This window comes from Ammospiza caudacuta, chromosome 5 (assembly GCF_027887145.1).
Source record: "Ammospiza caudacuta isolate bAmmCau1 chromosome 5, bAmmCau1.pri, whole genome shotgun sequence".
Classification (NCBI taxonomy): Eukaryota; Metazoa; Chordata; class Aves; order Passeriformes; family Passerellidae; genus Ammospiza; species Ammospiza caudacuta.
Genome location: NC_080597.1, coordinates 3,909,290 through 3,926,886, shown reverse-complemented (window position 1 = coordinate 3,926,886; position 17,597 = coordinate 3,909,290). Strand labels below are relative to the sequence as shown.

Sequence of the window (17,597 nt, the reverse complement as noted above, 5' to 3'; positions counted from 1 at the left end):
TTTTGTTTTGCACATAAGCTGGTTTAAAACATTTATGAACATTCAGGAAACAATTGCAATGCTGAGAAACAAAGGCCTCTTGAGACCATCAAAGCACACAAAATTCTTGCTGAGAAATGTTTGTCAATCATTTGTTTTATTGCTTCTTGAAGTGTTCCTTGGAGAAGCGTTCTTAGAGGCATTCCCATCATAAAGAGCTATTAAGAGCTAAGACATTTTGTCTTTTTTTTTTCGTTTTCAAATTAATTCTTATGTGCCTGACATTAAAAGGTTTACCATAGTCACAGGGGATAGAGGTGTGTTGAATAATTTAGTGGAATTAACGTTAAGATTTCACTGGAAAAAAAATCTTCAAAGATGGAAAATAAATACCACTAGTTTAGGTGTTCAGTACATATGAATGTACAGATAATATGATAGGCTGAAGGGGTTTATAATATTTAATCTCCACATTAGTATAAAGCTGGTATTGCCATAGCTCTTGTTAATTCTGCAGGCAAAGATCCTCATCTAAATGGAAATGTACTTTGACAAAAATAACAAAATTATTGCAGGTTGTGGCTGCTCCAGAAACTGAATATTTTGTAAAATTTAATTTTGGAAAGTAGTCCTTTATTTGTTTTTAGTGTAGCTTCTAAACTAGGTAGAAAAATAAAAATATTCTGCTTTTTATTATTTCTTTCTGTATAATTCCATTATTTAGAATTTAAAAGTCTTGTCTTTAATTTACTAATTGAAACAGTGAACCAAGTGATCCAGACATAATTTTCATATCACCATGAGATTTAAAATGGCATCATTATAATGTGTAAAAATAACAGATATTGTTTAATGCCCAGGAATTAAAAACTGACACTATTAAAATTCCTTCTGAGTAAGCAAGAATCTATTTGAGCTCTGTGGCTGATTGAACACAGATCAGTGTTTTTAGACCTCTAGCCAAGTAATTCCAGGGTGTTTGTTTTGTCTATTAAATTTTTTTGTTGCTTAACTTCTTTTTGGCAACAACAAAATGAACACACACCCCCCCCTCCAGAAATCCACCCAGTGGTAGCTGGTGTAGTGCAGTTCTTAAATCCAATCCTTTGGGGTTTACTGCTTAACACGCTCAAAAACCTACTCACAACTGTGGCTAGTGAATCACATCAGCCATAAATCATTGTTTAACATGACTGGCACAATTATCTCCAGCTGTTTAAAGTCAATTAAATTATCTAAGGTTTAAGCTGGAGTCCCGCTGAGGTCAGTAGGATATTTGCCATTGGCTTCATTTATCATCATAAGCAGGTTAGGAGACAGGCCCTTTCTTTTTTCCTTCACCTTTTCCTGAATTTTCCAGGGGTGTTCTTGTCCCTTTACCCAGCAGATGCTTCTCATTCCCAGGTGCTCTCCAGGGCTGACATCCAATTTTCCAGGCTCAGGCCCTGGGGACTCAGCCCCAGCCCACCCAGAGCCAATGGGTCAGGGTTTATGGGGGACCCATGGCTTTTCCTGGGCACAGATTTTCCTTTGCAATGGCAAATCCCATTCCCAGAGCCACAGAATGGGATGTGCATCCCACTGGACTCAATAGAAATCTTGCTATCAGCTTAAAATTATTATAAGTTATTATTATCAATCTCTTCCCAAGTATGATGAAAAAATACACATTCTTAAATAAGTGCTGTGTTTGAATAAAGGTTGTACGACTGTTTAATGAACTTTTAATTCATAAGTATGAATTTTAAAACTTCTTTTTTTTTTTTTTCAGGAGTAAAAATGGATTAAAGAAGAGAAAGCTGACCAAGTAGGTAACTTTTTTGATATTTAAAGGAATAAGTCTTAGACTAAATAGACATCACGGCATAGTGGTATTTTATTTACAAATACAGAAAACTTCTTGATAGACATATCCCAAGAGAGATACCTGAAAGCAGAAAGCAAACACAAATCGGACAAAAACTGTTCTGCTCAACAGATTGCAGTAAAACATACAAAATCAGTCAGCAGGGAAAAGATCAATTATCCAACTTAGTAATTTCAGCAGAGCTTATCCTTAGTTAAAAACTGCAAATGGTGAAAAATCTGGGATGCATTTGTTGGCAGTGACATTTCCCTGTTGACATGGGGCTCTCATTACAGTTGTTGATAGAACATCAGATCATTAATGCTGGCAGGTAAACAGGAGTAATTGAGTGGTGATAAGACAGGTTCCTATGGGCATATTGCCTCCAAGTAAATGAGAAGATTACTGTGTACATGCTCCAGTAGCTTGTAAATTAGAGTATGGTAATTAGGAGAGGGGAGCTGTTTACCTGTGTTTCGTTACTCACAGCATCAGCCTAATTATTTCTGTGTTGTGTTCAGGGGCTGTGCCTCACTAACAGATAGATCTCACCTGGCAAAAAAAGGTGTGGAAAGAGGGGAGTCATTAAATCAAGGCTAATTCCTACCTACTGAAACTCTCCATGGTTTTGTATAGTTACAGACCACCTTTTTTTAGCCACTATCTCTCTATAATTACAAATGTGTGTAGTTGTCAAAGCCAGCAGAGAAAGCAGTCAGGGCAGTGGCATCCAAAATGTAACACACCCACCATTGGGTGACCCTGAACCACAAGGTTTGTCCTTATTTCTCTCTAGCATTAAAAGCTGCAAATGGATATTCATGACTTGAAAGTATTCTGGGGGAAAGGAATGAAAAGTGCTACAAAAATCCGATTTTTTTTTAACCTAATTTCTCTGTATTGTTCTTTTAAAGCCCTGTCCAGCTGGACGATTTTGATGGATACATCAAGGATATGGCCAAAGACTCCGATTATAAATTTTCTCTGCAATTCGAGGTAAAACTCTGAGGATTCTTGCCCAGATCAGCTTTTTCAAGATGTTTAGCGTGGCATGCTACTATGTTGGTTGATCTGAGCTGTTGCTGGGTGGGCCAGCTTCACTTCCTTCTAATTCTGCAGAATTTAGAAGTGGAGCTTGGTTTTGTTAAATCCTGCATTTATTGAGCTGATTGGAGTGGCTTCTCACATTCAATGTGAGTTAACTGTCAGAAAAAACACACTTGCTTTAAGTTTAGGGCATGCTGGCAGCCTGAATTTAATTTGGGATTTTAATGGCCTTATTTTGTTTATTTAATGTCCTTAATTTGAGAGGAAGCACTGAAATCAGGAAGTAGCATCAGAAATATCTATAAGAGCAAGGAGATTTCTCTCAGGAAGTTCAGGTGCACTGTCTTAATTAGTCAAAATTTAAAGTCAGTTTAGTAGTATAAAACTAAATCCCATCCCTATCCTGGGGCTGCTTCCCAAAGATTTAAGATGGAAAATCTTCCCAAAGATTTAAATGGGGAGCACTCGGTGTTTCCATGATCCCTTCCTGACAGCAGATTCCCCTGATGCACCATATATTACATGTAACTACTGAAGATGATGACTAAAAAGATCTTCCAAACATTTCCCCAGGACTGAAACCCACTTGAAGATTTCAAGAATCCTCTTTAAGGGGGGCAGATGCCACCACAGAAATAACTTAGCCAGCCCCTGGTTTGACAGGATTTTTGGTTTGACAGTGAGTGTGGGTAGGGAGGAGCAATGCTGAGTCCCAACTCTGGGATGGCATCAATGTGTTGGCAACGTCAGGAGGAGAAAGCCCAGCTCTGCTCTCCAGCTGCTTGGAGCCCAACTCATCAAATAAAAGACAATCTGTCGTCCTGCTGTCAATTTATAAAGTGATTTATGAGCATTTCCTCTCTGCTACCTGCCACAAGTGATCACAAGGGTGATCCCTGAGTGTTTTTGAGGCTGACCTTGGCATTTTCCTTTCTGTCATCTCAGGAGCTAAAGCTGATTGGGCTGGACATCCCCCACTTTGCTGCTGATCTCCCCATGAATCGCTGCAAGAATCGCTACACAAATATCCTGCCCTGTAAGTGCAACACACTAAATCCTGCTGAAAGCCCCAGAGAGGGAAAGAAGAGCTCCAATAAGAAAACTGGAGAATCAGGAGATTTTTGTAAGGCTGGTAAAAGCCTGTTCTACAATCCTGCTCTTGCAGAGAACCAGGCAAGGGTTGTTTTTATGTTAGATGTAGCTTCCTGGAAATGTTTATCATGGCAAGAGCTTGGAGGTAAGAAACACAAGGTTTTTTATGCTGCTGAGTAGTGTTACTGTATTTCTCTTATGATTTTAATGAAGCCTAAGGGAGCCCAAAGGACAGCACTTGGAGGGGGTGTTTGCAGGACACTAATGATGGTGTGTCCATGTTTGCCGAAGCAAACATAGCTCTCTTAGTCAATACAAGAATTTTCTATTTTTTAACAGATTATTTTTGGTCATTCCTATAGGGCTAATTTAAATTCTACCTAGTTGGAGATGAGAGCCATATTTGAGAGGTGATTTTTTTCCCCAATTTCTGTTTCCTTTCACAGATGATTTCAGTCGTGTCCGCTTAGTCTCAATGAATGAAGAGGAGGGCTCTGACTACATCAATGCCAACTACATCCCTGTGAGTACAGAGCTCAGTGTCCTGCACACCAGGCAGAGCTGGGCCCATGAAAATGAAAATAACACAGCATTTCCTGGAAGCTCTGTCATGTTTTCAGCATCTCCTTCAGCTTCCAAATATTTTGCCTACATGGAACAGCAAAAAAAAAAAAAAAAAAAAAGGGTGGAGGTTTTTGTTGCAGTAGCTGTGAATCTTTGTGAGACTTTGATTGGACTGGTATGGAAATGAGCAGGAAATGTTAAAATGTTTCAGTGGCCTTTTAAGATAGCGAGGTGAAATATAGAAGTTCAAATGAGGAATTTTTCTAGATTTCTACTGCACATGGAAGAAAAGAGCTAAGGCAGACACTCCAAATGCACAAAATGCACACAGCCCAGATGGTGTGTGGAGAGAACTTCTGCTTTCTGCCTCCTCCCTGGTGCTTCCCCTGCTCCTCCCTCCACCTGGCAGGGAGCACACACTTACCAGGGGTAGCACCCACGGTTCCAGGATAATTACACAGTGTACACAGAGCTGTAGGCAAATATTTTGACACTGGGGGTTGGCTGAAAGCTCGTCAGCTCTCTCCACTCTCCCCTGCAGTCACTCAGGCTCATCCCTGCAATGGCACAAGGGTTTGTCCCTCTGGTACCTTTGTGGTGTGGCTCAGTGAGGGCTGGAGAGCAAGAATTCCCTGGGCTGCTCTGCATGGTCACTGCAGCCCTTTAGGAAGAGATCTTTCACAGAGAAATGAGCATTTTTGCAGTCTGGCTGTGGATGGAGCTGAGCCTGGCTGTGCTGGAGAGAGCTGAGCCAGCGTTATGGAGAACGGAGGAGCCCTTGGATGAGTCACTGGAGCCACTTCTCTGTCACTCTGGCACTGCCCAAGTGTGCAGTGTTGAGCCAAATGTCTGAGCTTGGCTTCTCTGTGTCCAGGGCACGAAGCTGAGCACTCACACTGCAAAAAGCAGGAAAGGAAAACCTTCCAGGATGCACAGCACAGGAAACTTCTGTCGCAGACAACTTTTATGAAAAATCCTTTCCTTAGGATTTTTCCTCCTGAGAAGCTGAGAGGCCTCAGGAACAAAATGTAAATAATGATTATTTGTTGCTGTGGAATGCAACAGGTTCATCTGTGATTGGCCCATGTTGGATGTTTCTAATTAATGGCCAATCACAGTCAGCTGGCTCAGACAGAGAGCCAAGCCACAAACCTTTGTTATCATTTTTTCCTATTCTATTCTTAGCTAGCCTTCTGATGAAATCCTTTTCTTCTTTTAGTATAGCTTTAAAGTAATATATATCATAAAATAATAGATCAAACCTTCTGAAACATTGAGTCAGATCCTCATCTCTTCCCTCATCCAAGAACCCCTGAGAACACCGTCACAAACTTCTGTCACAGGGGATTGGGGATAACAGGATCTCAAGCAGCAGCCCCTCTCAGATGTTCAGTTCTGCTTTGCATCTCTTTAGTTCTGCTTCTAGTCCAGTGCTGACCATGGAAACTGGGATAGACACGTGATGGTAATGCTGTTCTTTTCCTGATAATCAGTGCTCCACTGCCTCCAAACCCAGAAACCAGGGGTGATCTATCCCTGTACTAACAGGGGTTTGTCACTTGGGTCAGACAAGAACAGAACAGGCAGCAAATTCTGTGTAGTGCACAAAACTGGGATTGAGCTCGTTTGCAGAGATGTCTGGAGGAAGCCATTTGATGAAAGTGCTCCCAAATCACAAATAATGTTATGATCCACATACAGTGGTGCCACAGAAATTGCCCAATTTGCATGGGATCATGCTGTGTGTTGGATGTATTTTTTGCTCTTGCTAGGAATATAAAATTACTTTCCAAATGCAGTTTTGATGATACAATCTCAGCAAATATGGTTATAGCACATGCCAAAAGGGTCATTCTGTGGTTTTTTATTATAGTCCTAATAACAGTCTTTTGATTTTGGAGAGGAGAAAGGAATCTTTCCAACTAAAATCATGTTGATAGGTATGGGAAAGGGAATACATGCAAATGAAGCATCTTAGCATCTGTTAAGGGCATTGACTCATCATCTTCTCTATTATTTTAATCAGAAATCTAATTAATATTTTATTAATTTAAGACCTCATGACATAAACACATGTCTATAATTCTGTTCCATTGACACCAGTGACTGAAAATCACCACAGGCACTGCTTGGGATGAGCAGACTGGGCATCTGTAACTGGTTTTGTGCCTATAACTAAACAAACCCTAAAATTACATAATCTGGAAGGAGCTGTAACTTTCTCTTAGGGCTTTTATTACTTGCTTTTTTAATGTGGCGTTTTTCTCTCTGGGCAAATGATTCATGTGGTAACAGCCTTAACTTCTGCATTTTATATTGTTTATACTTTGGGAACATCAAAATCTAGCAAAAGTTGGCATCACAAAATAAATACAAAAAAAATTAATTTCTTTATATTAAAAATCACTTTTAGAAGTACAAATTTGACTTGGGCAAGCTAAAAAAAATGTGAAAAAAACATGTTCTGAAGCAGTAGCCATGTTGGTAAGCAGGACCCATCTCTTTGTATTTTAGGGTTATAATTCACCCCAGGAGTACATTGCAACCCAAGGACCACTGCCAGAAACTAGGAATGATTTTTGGAAGATGGTTCTCCAGCAAAAATCACAAATTATCGTTATGCTCACTCAGTGCAATGAGAAAAGACGGGTATGTAACACAATCTTGTGTGTGGTGTAAATGAAACCACTCTGAAAAAGAGCTTTTTTTATGCTGAGTCAATGTCTTTGCATTATTTCTGATCACAAGGCAACATCACAACCAGCCCTGGAATGGTATCTACCTTCCCACTTCAAGACCTTCTTTGACATTCCCTGATGTTCCCTGACCTCCTTTGACCTTTCTTGAATTTCTTTGTCCTTTATTAACCTTCTTGGGCCTTCCCTGACTTGCTGCACCTTCATTGACTTTTCCTGACCTTCCCTGACCTTCTTTGTCCCCTTCTTACCTTTTCTGACCTTGTTTGATTTTCTTTGACCTCCTTTGACTTTTCCTGAAGTTCTTCAACATTCTTTGACTTTCCCTGACCTTCTTCAACCTTCCCTGGTTTTCCTTGACCTTCTCTTGAACCTTGACGTTCCCTTGACCTTCCCTGACCTGCTCTGCTGTTGACTTTCCATGACCTTCTTTAACCTTCCTCCACCCTCTTTGAACTTCTTTGATGACCCCTCAGGTCGTTGACTTTCTTCACCCTTTTCTGCCCTTTTACCTCCCCTGATGTTATTATGAAGCCTCTCCTCTTACATGAGGAGAGACTGAGAGAGCTGAGACTCTTCATCCTGGAGAAGAGGAGGCTCCAGGGGTCTTGTCACTGTGTACAAATACCTGATGGGAGGGAAAGGAAATGAGGGACTCCTTTAGTGGCGACTTGCCCGGTGACAGGTCAAGAGGTGATGTGCACAAATTAAAAAAACACAGTAAATTCCTTCTGAAGAAAGGAAACACTTATTTACTGTGAGGGGGACTGAGGTCTGGGATAGGTTGCCCAGAGCTTGTGGAGTCTCCATCCTTGGAGATATTCCAAAGTCACCTGGACATGGTCAAGAGCTGGCTCTAGGTAACACTGCTTGAGAGGGGAGAGGCTTGAACAGGATGACCTCCAGGGGAACCTTCCAACCTCAGACCTTCTATGATTCTGCACTCTTAAGTTTAAATAATTATAAAATACAAGTTCTAGCTTTACATTTTCCCTTGATACTGTAATAGAAATATTTGGAATATAATTTGGGGGGGTTTATATGCACATTCTCTTTCCCAGCATTTTGCTCCGTTTAGACCTTTTTATCAGGAAGAATAATAAAAGGCACTCTTTGTCTATTCTTCACTGCACTGAAGCTGCCCTTCTGAAAACTGATAAATAGCTGTTGGCCACAATTAAATGGGAATGGTCAGACTGGAAGTTCTTGCAGGATGAATTTCCTCTTATTGCAGCAGCAAGTGAGCAGTGCTGTAGGCATTGCTAAACCCGAGGTTCTGCCTTCTTTTGCATGTGCTTCTTTCCATATGTGTATCTTTATATAAATACAAAAATGCCTGGATTTCCCCACATTTCAGGTGAAATGTGACCACTACTGGCCTTTCACAGAAGATCCTGTTGCTTATGGGGATATCACAGTGGAGATGCTGAGCGAGGAGGAGCACACAGACTGGGTGTACCGCAGCTTCCGAATCAGCTACGTGAGTGAAACCCTCTGCCAAAGGAGTGATTGCAGTCCAGCCTTTATCCTTTCCTTTAACTCTTGTCTATTTCTGGCATTCAGCAGGAAACACCTAAGAGAGATCAATGTCCTTACCCTCACTTCACACAGGCAAATGATGAAATCACAAAACTTTCCCCTAAAATCGTTGTCTCTGAATTTCTCAGCAAAACGCAAAGCTGGAACAAAAGTAGCGCCAGAGCTCTGGACAATTCTGTGGTACCAATAATTACTGACAACAAATGTGTGAATTCCTTCTTTTCTATAACTCAAGCACACCTTCTTGCTATAAATTATTCAAAACTTGAAAATACCAATGGAAGAATTAAAAATAATTCTCAAAAGGGCAATTCTGCAATAATCATGGCTACCTATAAAATATTTAAACAAAAGTGAGAGTATGTGGTGTCCAGATTAAAGCTCCTTAGACTTTCCTTCCACCTTTGTTTCCTGCATCAGCTCATTGCCAGCACCATCTCATGAAGGAAAGTTTAGGGATAGGGAGGGGATGTGGAAAAAGCTGTGCACTGGCAGCTCACCACTGACCCAGGACCTTATGTGTTGTGTTGAGGATTACTTCATCTAAAGCCACTAGAATTTTTAGCATTGTAAATGTGGGGTTTTTGATAATGAGCTTTTTTCCTAAATGTTTCCTCTGGTAATCTTTTCTTCTTCCCTTTGTTTTGTTGTTTGGTTTTTTTTTTGGTTGGTTGTTTTTTTGTTTTTTTGGGGGGGTTTGGGATTTACTTGGGGAAGGGGGTTGGGTTTTTGTTTTTTGGAATTTTTTTGTTTTTGTTTTTTTTTCTTTAAACTTGAAAATCTCTTGAGAGTCCAGGTTTGACTGCTTGCCAACAGTGTTGTTCTTTACCTGTGGCAAAATGAGAAAAGGAGAGGGAATGGAATAAAAAGCGGGGAAAAAAAGCTCAGAGTTGAAAAATGCAACAGTTCTTGGTTTAAAAGCAGAAAAAGATGGAACTACCACAGGGACCAAAGCAAAAAGCAAATCCCAAACCCAGAAGCAGGAAGTTGTTTTGGTAATGATGGCTTGGTATCCCCCCGCACTTTGTAATTAACTAGTTTGTTCTTTGCCAATTTTTTGGCTGGCTTCAGTCTTTCAGGCTGTATGTAGGCAAAAAAAGAAAACCAAAAAATGTCAAGAAAGCCCCTCAGTGTGACTGAGTGTGATGATGTGCTGCTGTTGTGCTTGTCCCACCAGGCTGATGAGGTGCAGGACGTGATGCATTTTAACTTCACGGCCTGGCCAGACCACGGCGTGCCCACCACCAACGCTGCCGAGAGCATCCTGCAGTTTGTGCAGATGGTCAGGCAGAAATCAGCCAAGACTAAAGGCCCCGTGGTCATACACTGCAGGTAAATGCTTCAAGGAATAGCACAAGAACAAGGTGTGACATTAAATGAAACCATGAGAAATAGAGGGTTTGGGGTTCTGCTCACCTGTTGGCTGAGGGTGGCTCTCTCTGCTGTTATGCAGCTCTGTCCTGTGACCTCATGGAGAAATTCATAGAGGATATTGTTCTGTGAGTCTTAGTGCCAAAAAAAAAGTGCTCAATAAACCAGGGGAGAGATTTATATATCATATTATGAAATCAGACCCTGTATTTACTGTTTAATTGTTCTGGGGAGGAACAGAAGCAAGTATCAGAGAGCTGGGCAACTGCTGTAGTATTTCTTTCTTTCAGTGAGGATTCTTCTAGCAGCAAAGAAGGATATTTTCAGGTAGTACTTTTAGACTATACTGTGCATCTTAGACCACATAAATTAAAAATAAAAATGCTAGAAAATTAGTTGGAAGGGCAGAGAATTAGTGTATCGATCAACTCCTGCAGCAATTGTTCTCAGACTTTCAAGAAGGCACAGAATGAATTTATCAGTTGATCTGTCCAATTAACATGTCAGAAATACCGTTGTATTCATCTTATTTGAGAAATTTACAAAAGCCAAACTAGAGACCTGTTTTGTGACAGTTATGTTGAACTGTGTTGAGATGAGCTGTTAAACATTATTGCAAACACTTTCAAGGCTTTTCAGAAAAGAATGACAAAACAGAAGAAAGAGCTTTTGCCAAGATACACACCCTTAGTAGTAGGTGAGGTGTTGGGTTGCTGTGTGAAACTCTGTAAAACCTCTGTGAAATCTGACTTAAACACCACATGCGAAATTACAGTGCTAAGAATTGTACACACATTAGAATCCCTAAATGAAGGCAGTGTGTGTTTTTTCTAGTTGCTAAGCTTTCCTTTGGGGAAAATGCAGATTTTCAGCTGAGTGGTAGCTATTTCTGTCTCATGCTCCTAAGGCAGAAGTCCTGGAGTGCAGACTCTTCTGGTGATGCTTCAGGTTTTAGCTTTTCTATTTTTCACATTCTGTGCTGCTTTAGCATGAGAGTCTGAGCTTCGTGTTAGGGGATGGTGAGCTCTGTGCACAGAGCAGGGAGACAAAACAATTCCTGCTCCAGCTGGGCACTAAGGACAAATGACCCAAATCTCAGCCCAGGAGCACAAACCCCGTGGGCTGGAGAGAGAAAAACAAGCAGGGTGGGACTGCCTGGGCTGAAGCTGGAATGGGACAATGAACTGCAAGGGGCAAATGGAGCAGAACTGATCCAAGGGAGAGACCCCATGAGTGGGACCATTTTGGTTCATCTTGGGTGCAGCCCTGGCTGGGCTCTTGTGCTGCCCAAGGTGCATCCATGGAGGACATCCTTTGAATAAATCCCTGCTTTATTCTTTAACTCCATCCAGCCTCTGTTCTAGGTCAGCCTTCTCAAGGCATCACTGGGGGGCTGTCCTTTGAGGATGAACTGCAGTAGTTCAGCGTCTTTGCAAGCCAAGAGCTTGGCAGTGTGGAGAGCTGTGGAGCTGAGTCCTGCAGGGTGACCCCCACTTTCTCTGGGCATCCATTGCTCCTGAGCAGGTCTCTGTAGCTCTGGCTCCAGCCCCTGGAGTGGCAGGGGTCTCATGAGGCCTGTGAGGGGAGCAGTGACAGCAGGAAGAGCAGGGAGCTAAGGGTGGGTGAGGCTGTGTGTGCACATTCTGTGTGTGAGTGCCTCCACTCTGCCCAACCAAAGGGGTGTGTGCCACTAAATCAGCTCAACCAGCCTGCCTGGCCTCAGATCAGTCATATCTGATAGCTCCAGCTGCAGCACTCCTGCCCTTTGCAGTGCCCCTGGTTTTGCAGTTTTGCAGTGTGAATGAGCTGCATGTCTGTGTGTTGCAGCGCTGGCGTGGGGCGGACGGGAACATTCATCGCCCTGGACCGGCTCCTGCAGCACATCCGTGACCACGAGTTCGTGGATATTTTGGGGCTGGTGTCGGACATGAGGTCCTACAGAATGTCCATGGTGCAGACAGAGGTAAGGGCTGTTCGCTTCAGCACTGTGACAGTATTGTTGTGCCCATTTCATACCCCTCCGCAGCATGTTCATGACTGTTGTTCATCCTGAATGTCACCATCATATTTTCTGAAAAATCCTCTTTGCCCAGGATTCTTCTCCTGGGAAGCTGAGAAGCCTCAGAGAAAAATGAAAACAATAATTTGCTTCTCCTGTGTTTTGCTGCTTTGGAATGTGGTTTGGACATTGTTTACCAACTGGTCATTGTTTCATTGGTTTCATGTGAATTGTTTTAACTTAATGACCAATCACAGGCTGTGTCAGACTCTGGAAGGAGTCATGAGTTTTCATTATCATGCTTGTTAAGCCTTCTATAAGTATCCTTTCTCTATTCTTTAGTATAGTTCAATATTGATCATATATAATAATTGTATATAATTAACATTAAGTTATTATAATTATTAATATAATAATATATTAATAATTATTAATAATTTCTTATTATAGCTATTAATTTATTTATATTAATTTCTTATTTATTATCTATTATTATATATACTAAATTAGCCTTCTAAGAGCATGCAGTCAGATTCACTCATTCTCTCCCCTCATCAACGTTGCCAGCAAATTCAACACCTTGAACATTTGATAAAATCACTATCAATCAATATTATCAAGTTTTCATCTCCATTGTGGTGTTGTCACATTATTAATCTGCTGCATAGGTGGGTTTGGTGATTTATCTGCACTCACTGTCTGCCAGAGGAAATGAGTTATTCTCACCTTCTGTGAAATGAATATGCAAACAAGGCATTAGAAGAGATTAACATATGAAACTTTCAAGCCACACTGTAAAGAGCTGGGCTTGCTGAGGGGATTAATGGCTCATGAAATGATATCAGTATCAGGCAGCCTTGTTCAAGTATCATGTTGATATCATCCAGCTCATCACACAATGGAATTTCAAACAAGCAAAACAGACAAAAGGATTGTGAGTCTGCCAGACACCCTCCTTGCCCCTCTCCCTACCCAAATATCTACTGGGTAGTTCTTTTTCTAAGACAAAAATATATAGACAATATTTACTGGGAAAAAAAAAATCACAAACTCATTCTTCAAAGCAGAAGATTTTATGCATCTAAACCTTCCCAGTTCCCCTGGTAATGAGGGAAATATTTAATATTTCATGCCTGTTGTACTCTTCCTTGGTTAGACACACAGTATAAATTAGCAAGCTCCATGCAGCTGGAAGTGCCACCATCACTGTTTTCAGGCTAGATTGTGTATTGTCAAAGTTTGTTGAATTGGGAGCAAAGAAAAAACTTGTGGCAGGGAGAGGATAGGAGGAAGAAAACCTGCAGTGACAACTAGGATCTGGGAATGATAAAAAGAGTAATTTTCAGTGCATTCTGGATCATCCCTATCGAACTGCCACTTTTCATCACAAATCAATGTATTAATCCAAAAGCAGATCCTTTCCACCAGAGGAAAAAAATCCTGATGGTTGATTGATTTCAGCTGCCATGGTTAGCACTCCAGAGGTGATGTGGGTTTTTGTAGGGTTTTTTTTTTCCTTTAAATATTTCTTTTTTTTCATGTAGGACCTCATTGCATGCCTGGGGCTGATGTTAGGGGCAGTAACTGAGCTCCTGCTGCTGCAGGCAGTGCCCAAACCTGGCCTCACAGGTCACCAAGTGACACTGACACTCAGCCACAGAGGCCACCAAACAGTTTTTCCTTACAAAATATGAAACCACTGACAGCTCACCTGAGTTCACATTGTCTGCTATGCTGGAAACTTGGCAGTGTCTCAATGAGCAGCTTAAAAAAACAAATGGCATGGGCCCAAAAAAGGGTTTAGAATGGGGAATATCCTGAATTGAAACCAGGCTCTCCAAATTAACTGCTCTGTGAACAAAATGGGGCTTTTCTTCTAATTGATAAAGAAGTCAAACACTGAGAAACCTGAACATCATTAAAATATTTCAGGTGCATATGTGGCATGGGTGCAATTTGTTGCATATAAAGTATCCAGGTACCTTTCTTGGAATTGATTTATTTTCAGGCAATGTAAAATAGACCGACTTTAACTCAGATTCAACTCTTCTGTCATCATTCAGGTTATTAATAAGTGATTATGGTGTCAAGTGTATTTCATGGATTTTTCTTCTATCTGTAGCAATTTTGGACTATTATTTTGAGAGCTGATTGCGCATTGTGAAGGCCTGAGCTGGGAGACATGGAGCTGTGCAGGCTGCTACTGTGACCCATCAAACTGGTTGTGTCATGCTTCTGGGGTACAAAAAATGCCCTTTTATTTGATCTTTTCTTCTAGGAGCAGTACATTTTTATCCACCAGTGTGTGCAGCTGATGTGGCAAAAGAAGAAGCAGCAGTTCTGCATCAGTGATGTCATATATGAGAACGTCAGCAAGTCCTAGTTCAGAGTCACAGGTGGTAAGTCAGGCAAGCCTGGCCTTTCTTATTCCTCTTCCCTGTTCACATGGAGAGTGAGGGGAAAATCCATCTCTCGCAGTAAATAACCAGTAAATAATCCAGCCTGTCACAGTAAATAACCTTCCCATGGCACTGTAAGAATATATGGGCGCACTCATGTGTAAAGAAAAAGAGAATCCAAACTCCTGATGAGCCATCTCAGCATTCTGTGCCACTTGTCCTGACATGCAAGGATTAAAGGCAGGGAGAACTGAATATCTCCAGTTGTTTTCAAACAAGGATTTTGCCTGGTTACCAAGGCCAGCAGGGGCTTGGGGATGCTCTGCTGGAGGGTGAGTTGGTACCCAGAAAGCTCTGGCATGAAACAGTGGGAAATGTTTTCCTAAATCTAAAACCGCAGAAGCAGCAGGCTCTCCAAGTGGTACCACCAGCAGCTTTAGTGAAGGGTTGGTGTCACTTTCCCAGTGATCCCATGCCTGAGCAGAACAAAAGGCTGTGACCATGATATTTGCTGCTGGGGACAAGCTGTGGGGGCATGTGTCACTGCTCTTTAAGCTACCAAGCTTTGGTTCATTAGGTGGCAGCAATAACCCAGCCATAACCTTAACACTCCTTTTTTGGGTGGAGCAGGATGTCTCGGGATCTCTGCTGCTCAGGGTGACTCTGAGATGTGTCACAAAGTCTCTTTTCCCAGCCCAGTAATTGAAGAAGGAATCAGAGCTCTTCATTTCTCTGTCTCAAGGTTTTTTATTGTGTCTTATCTATGAAATTCTTTCTCCTGGCCTGCCGAGGTCCATCCAGCAGGTCAGACAGAGGCACTGTGCCTGCCCCCGGGGCAGTGTTATCTTTTTATACTAAAAACTCTGTGTACAGTATTTACAATTACTTTCCAATACCTATCACCTATGTTAGACAGTGAGTTTCTACTCTAAACCAACCCAAAAGTGCCACCATCACAGCAGAAGATGGAGGTCAAGAAGGAGAAATGCTGAACACACCCAGATTCCTCCATCTTGTCCCCTGAACCCCTATTTTAAAACCCCCCAAAAAATCTATTTTTCACCCTGTGATAGATTCACTATCATTCTACTTATACTTTTGTGGCTTGTAATTCTTCATATGAGGTTGGTAATTGTTTTTGCCAAGGACTGAATCAAAGGCACAGGGGTCTTGGGCTGTGTGCCAAGGTCTCTGAGCCCCCTGGGCAGGGGCTTGAGCCATCCAGGGCAGCCAGAGGAATTTCCTGGGTTCCCACAAGGAAGCTGCAGACTGACACAAACTGCTTTTCTAGCAGCTGGTGGAGAGCTGTGCTGAGGGCAGCACCCCAGCCATGTCTCCTGTTGTCATGTGCATTTATTCATCCCTGTGTGCATCACCCCCTGCCAAAAGGAGCCCCAGTTTTCCTCACTGTCCCCTGGTTTAAGGATTGCTGTCTAATCTGAGTCCCATTACCCTGTACTGGTGACCTGCAGTCCCAGACTGAGTGAAGGGTCAGTAAAACAAATGCTAAAAACTGCATTTATCTCCTTTTCTTCTCTCTAAAGCATTCTGTTTGTTTGGTTGCAGGTGAGACCATGAAGCACACCCATCTTCCCTTGCTTCTGATTTATTTTCTGTTGATGGTTTGAAGGGGCAGGTGCTGTGCCACGAGAGACCACTGCTCTGCAGTGCATGGACAATGAGGGAAAGAAACTTTTACCTTTCTGAAGCACTGGGGAGACAAAGCCTTAACGAGCCTGCGGTGTCTTTTGAACTGTTTAATTTCTGGACATTTTTTTTAAATACTGGACCAAATTCAGCTAAAACAACATGAAGGAAAAGACACTATACGTGCATAAGACAGATTGCTCCAGAGTGTTGGGGTTTTGGTTAATTTCTTTCATAATTTTGTTTTTCCTGTGCAGGTTGGGCTTAAGGTTAAAGTAAGTGCAATATTTTTTTAATGGTTGACTGGAGAGCTTTCTTCATGTGTCACTGGTCTGTCCCTAGGAGAGCAGGCATTGTTAGTATCTAATAATACCTCATTAGTGAATAGCGAGGCATGAACATACATGAAGAAACCTGGAGATTGTGGAAGGGGGCTGGGAGGGCGGGGGGGTTGCTGGGTCCATGGATTTGATGGATTTGACTGTTCCCTTACAGCACTGATGGATGTGGGGCCATGGGGAGCACAAGGAACACACTGACAGCAGAAATCCGAGCTGTGAAGCTGAAAGGGGCAGCAGAGAGAAGGGTGGGGTCGGTTCTTGACTGGGCTGCCATTCATTAAGCAGAGGGATTGCTCTTTTTGCCAACCTTTTTGCAGTAATGCCACTGATCAGGCTTCTTTTTTAGATGGATCTAATCACAGGGCAGCTGAGTTTCCAGCTGGGATATCTTAGCATATATAGCATTTAACTGTCTGAGCAGTCTATGGTGCCTATACCCCTCACTCATGCATTATTTTTAGTAATTATTAACCCTCTGTAAAAACGTGAAGCTGGTTCAGGTTGGAGGGGTGGAAAGAAAAAACAAAAACCAACACAAAAAGTGCTTTAATGGACATAACTATTTTTCCTGAACCAGGAATTTCCAATGTTACAAATACAAGGTTTTGGCATGTGAAGGGCTGGTTTTCAATTTGTTGCTACAAGGCTGCCAAAGTGTCAGTATGGATTCCTGCAGGGCCTTTGGGGTAGGGTGGGGGGCTCTTTTCTTTTTCGCTGTCCATTTCAGTTCTAGTCAAAATAATTAGCTTATATATATTATTTTTTTTCTGGTCTTTGTATAATGCCAGTACATCATTGTGTATTGTAACATGGATGCTGTCAGAATGGATGTTTGATGGCATTTTTTGTAACCTGTTGCTTTGTGTCACCTCATTGGAAGTTAGCAGCAATGGTACTCAATGTAAACAAAGCAGACTTGAACTGGAAGTAAACACACTGGATTGCTTACCTGTGGAGAAGTCACTGTCAGCAAAACAGCAAAATACACCTGCACATGCTTTATATTTCATTTACTCTGGCTCTGCTATCACCTGGCAGGCACCAGGGTGTAGGGCAGTAGCTCTGCTGCCCTCAGGA

General features: G+C 41.9%; 1 protein-coding gene across 1 annotated transcript in view; it reads left to right on the top strand.

The window, feature by feature from the left end:
* PTPRO (protein tyrosine phosphatase receptor type O) overlaps positions 1-16,521 on the top strand; it is a 139,356-nt gene extending 122,835 nt beyond the window's left edge. Inside the window, exons 18-27 of the mRNA XM_058805432.1 lie at positions 1,751-1,786; positions 2,740-2,821; positions 3,818-3,908; positions 4,411-4,487; positions 7,043-7,177; positions 8,582-8,704; positions 9,941-10,095; positions 11,962-12,097; positions 14,412-14,532; positions 16,099-16,521. Coding sequence (XP_058661415.1) covers positions 1,751-1,786; positions 2,740-2,821; positions 3,818-3,908; positions 4,411-4,487; positions 7,043-7,177; positions 8,582-8,704; positions 9,941-10,095; positions 11,962-12,097; positions 14,412-14,516 — 940 coding nt within the window. The 3' untranslated portion in view covers positions 14,517-14,532; positions 16,099-16,521. The remainder of the gene's footprint in view (positions 1-1,750; positions 1,787-2,739; positions 2,822-3,817; positions 3,909-4,410; positions 4,488-7,042; positions 7,178-8,581; positions 8,705-9,940; positions 10,096-11,961; positions 12,098-14,411; positions 14,533-16,098) is intronic.
* The last annotated feature ends 1,076 nt before the right edge of the window (positions 16,522-17,597 follow it).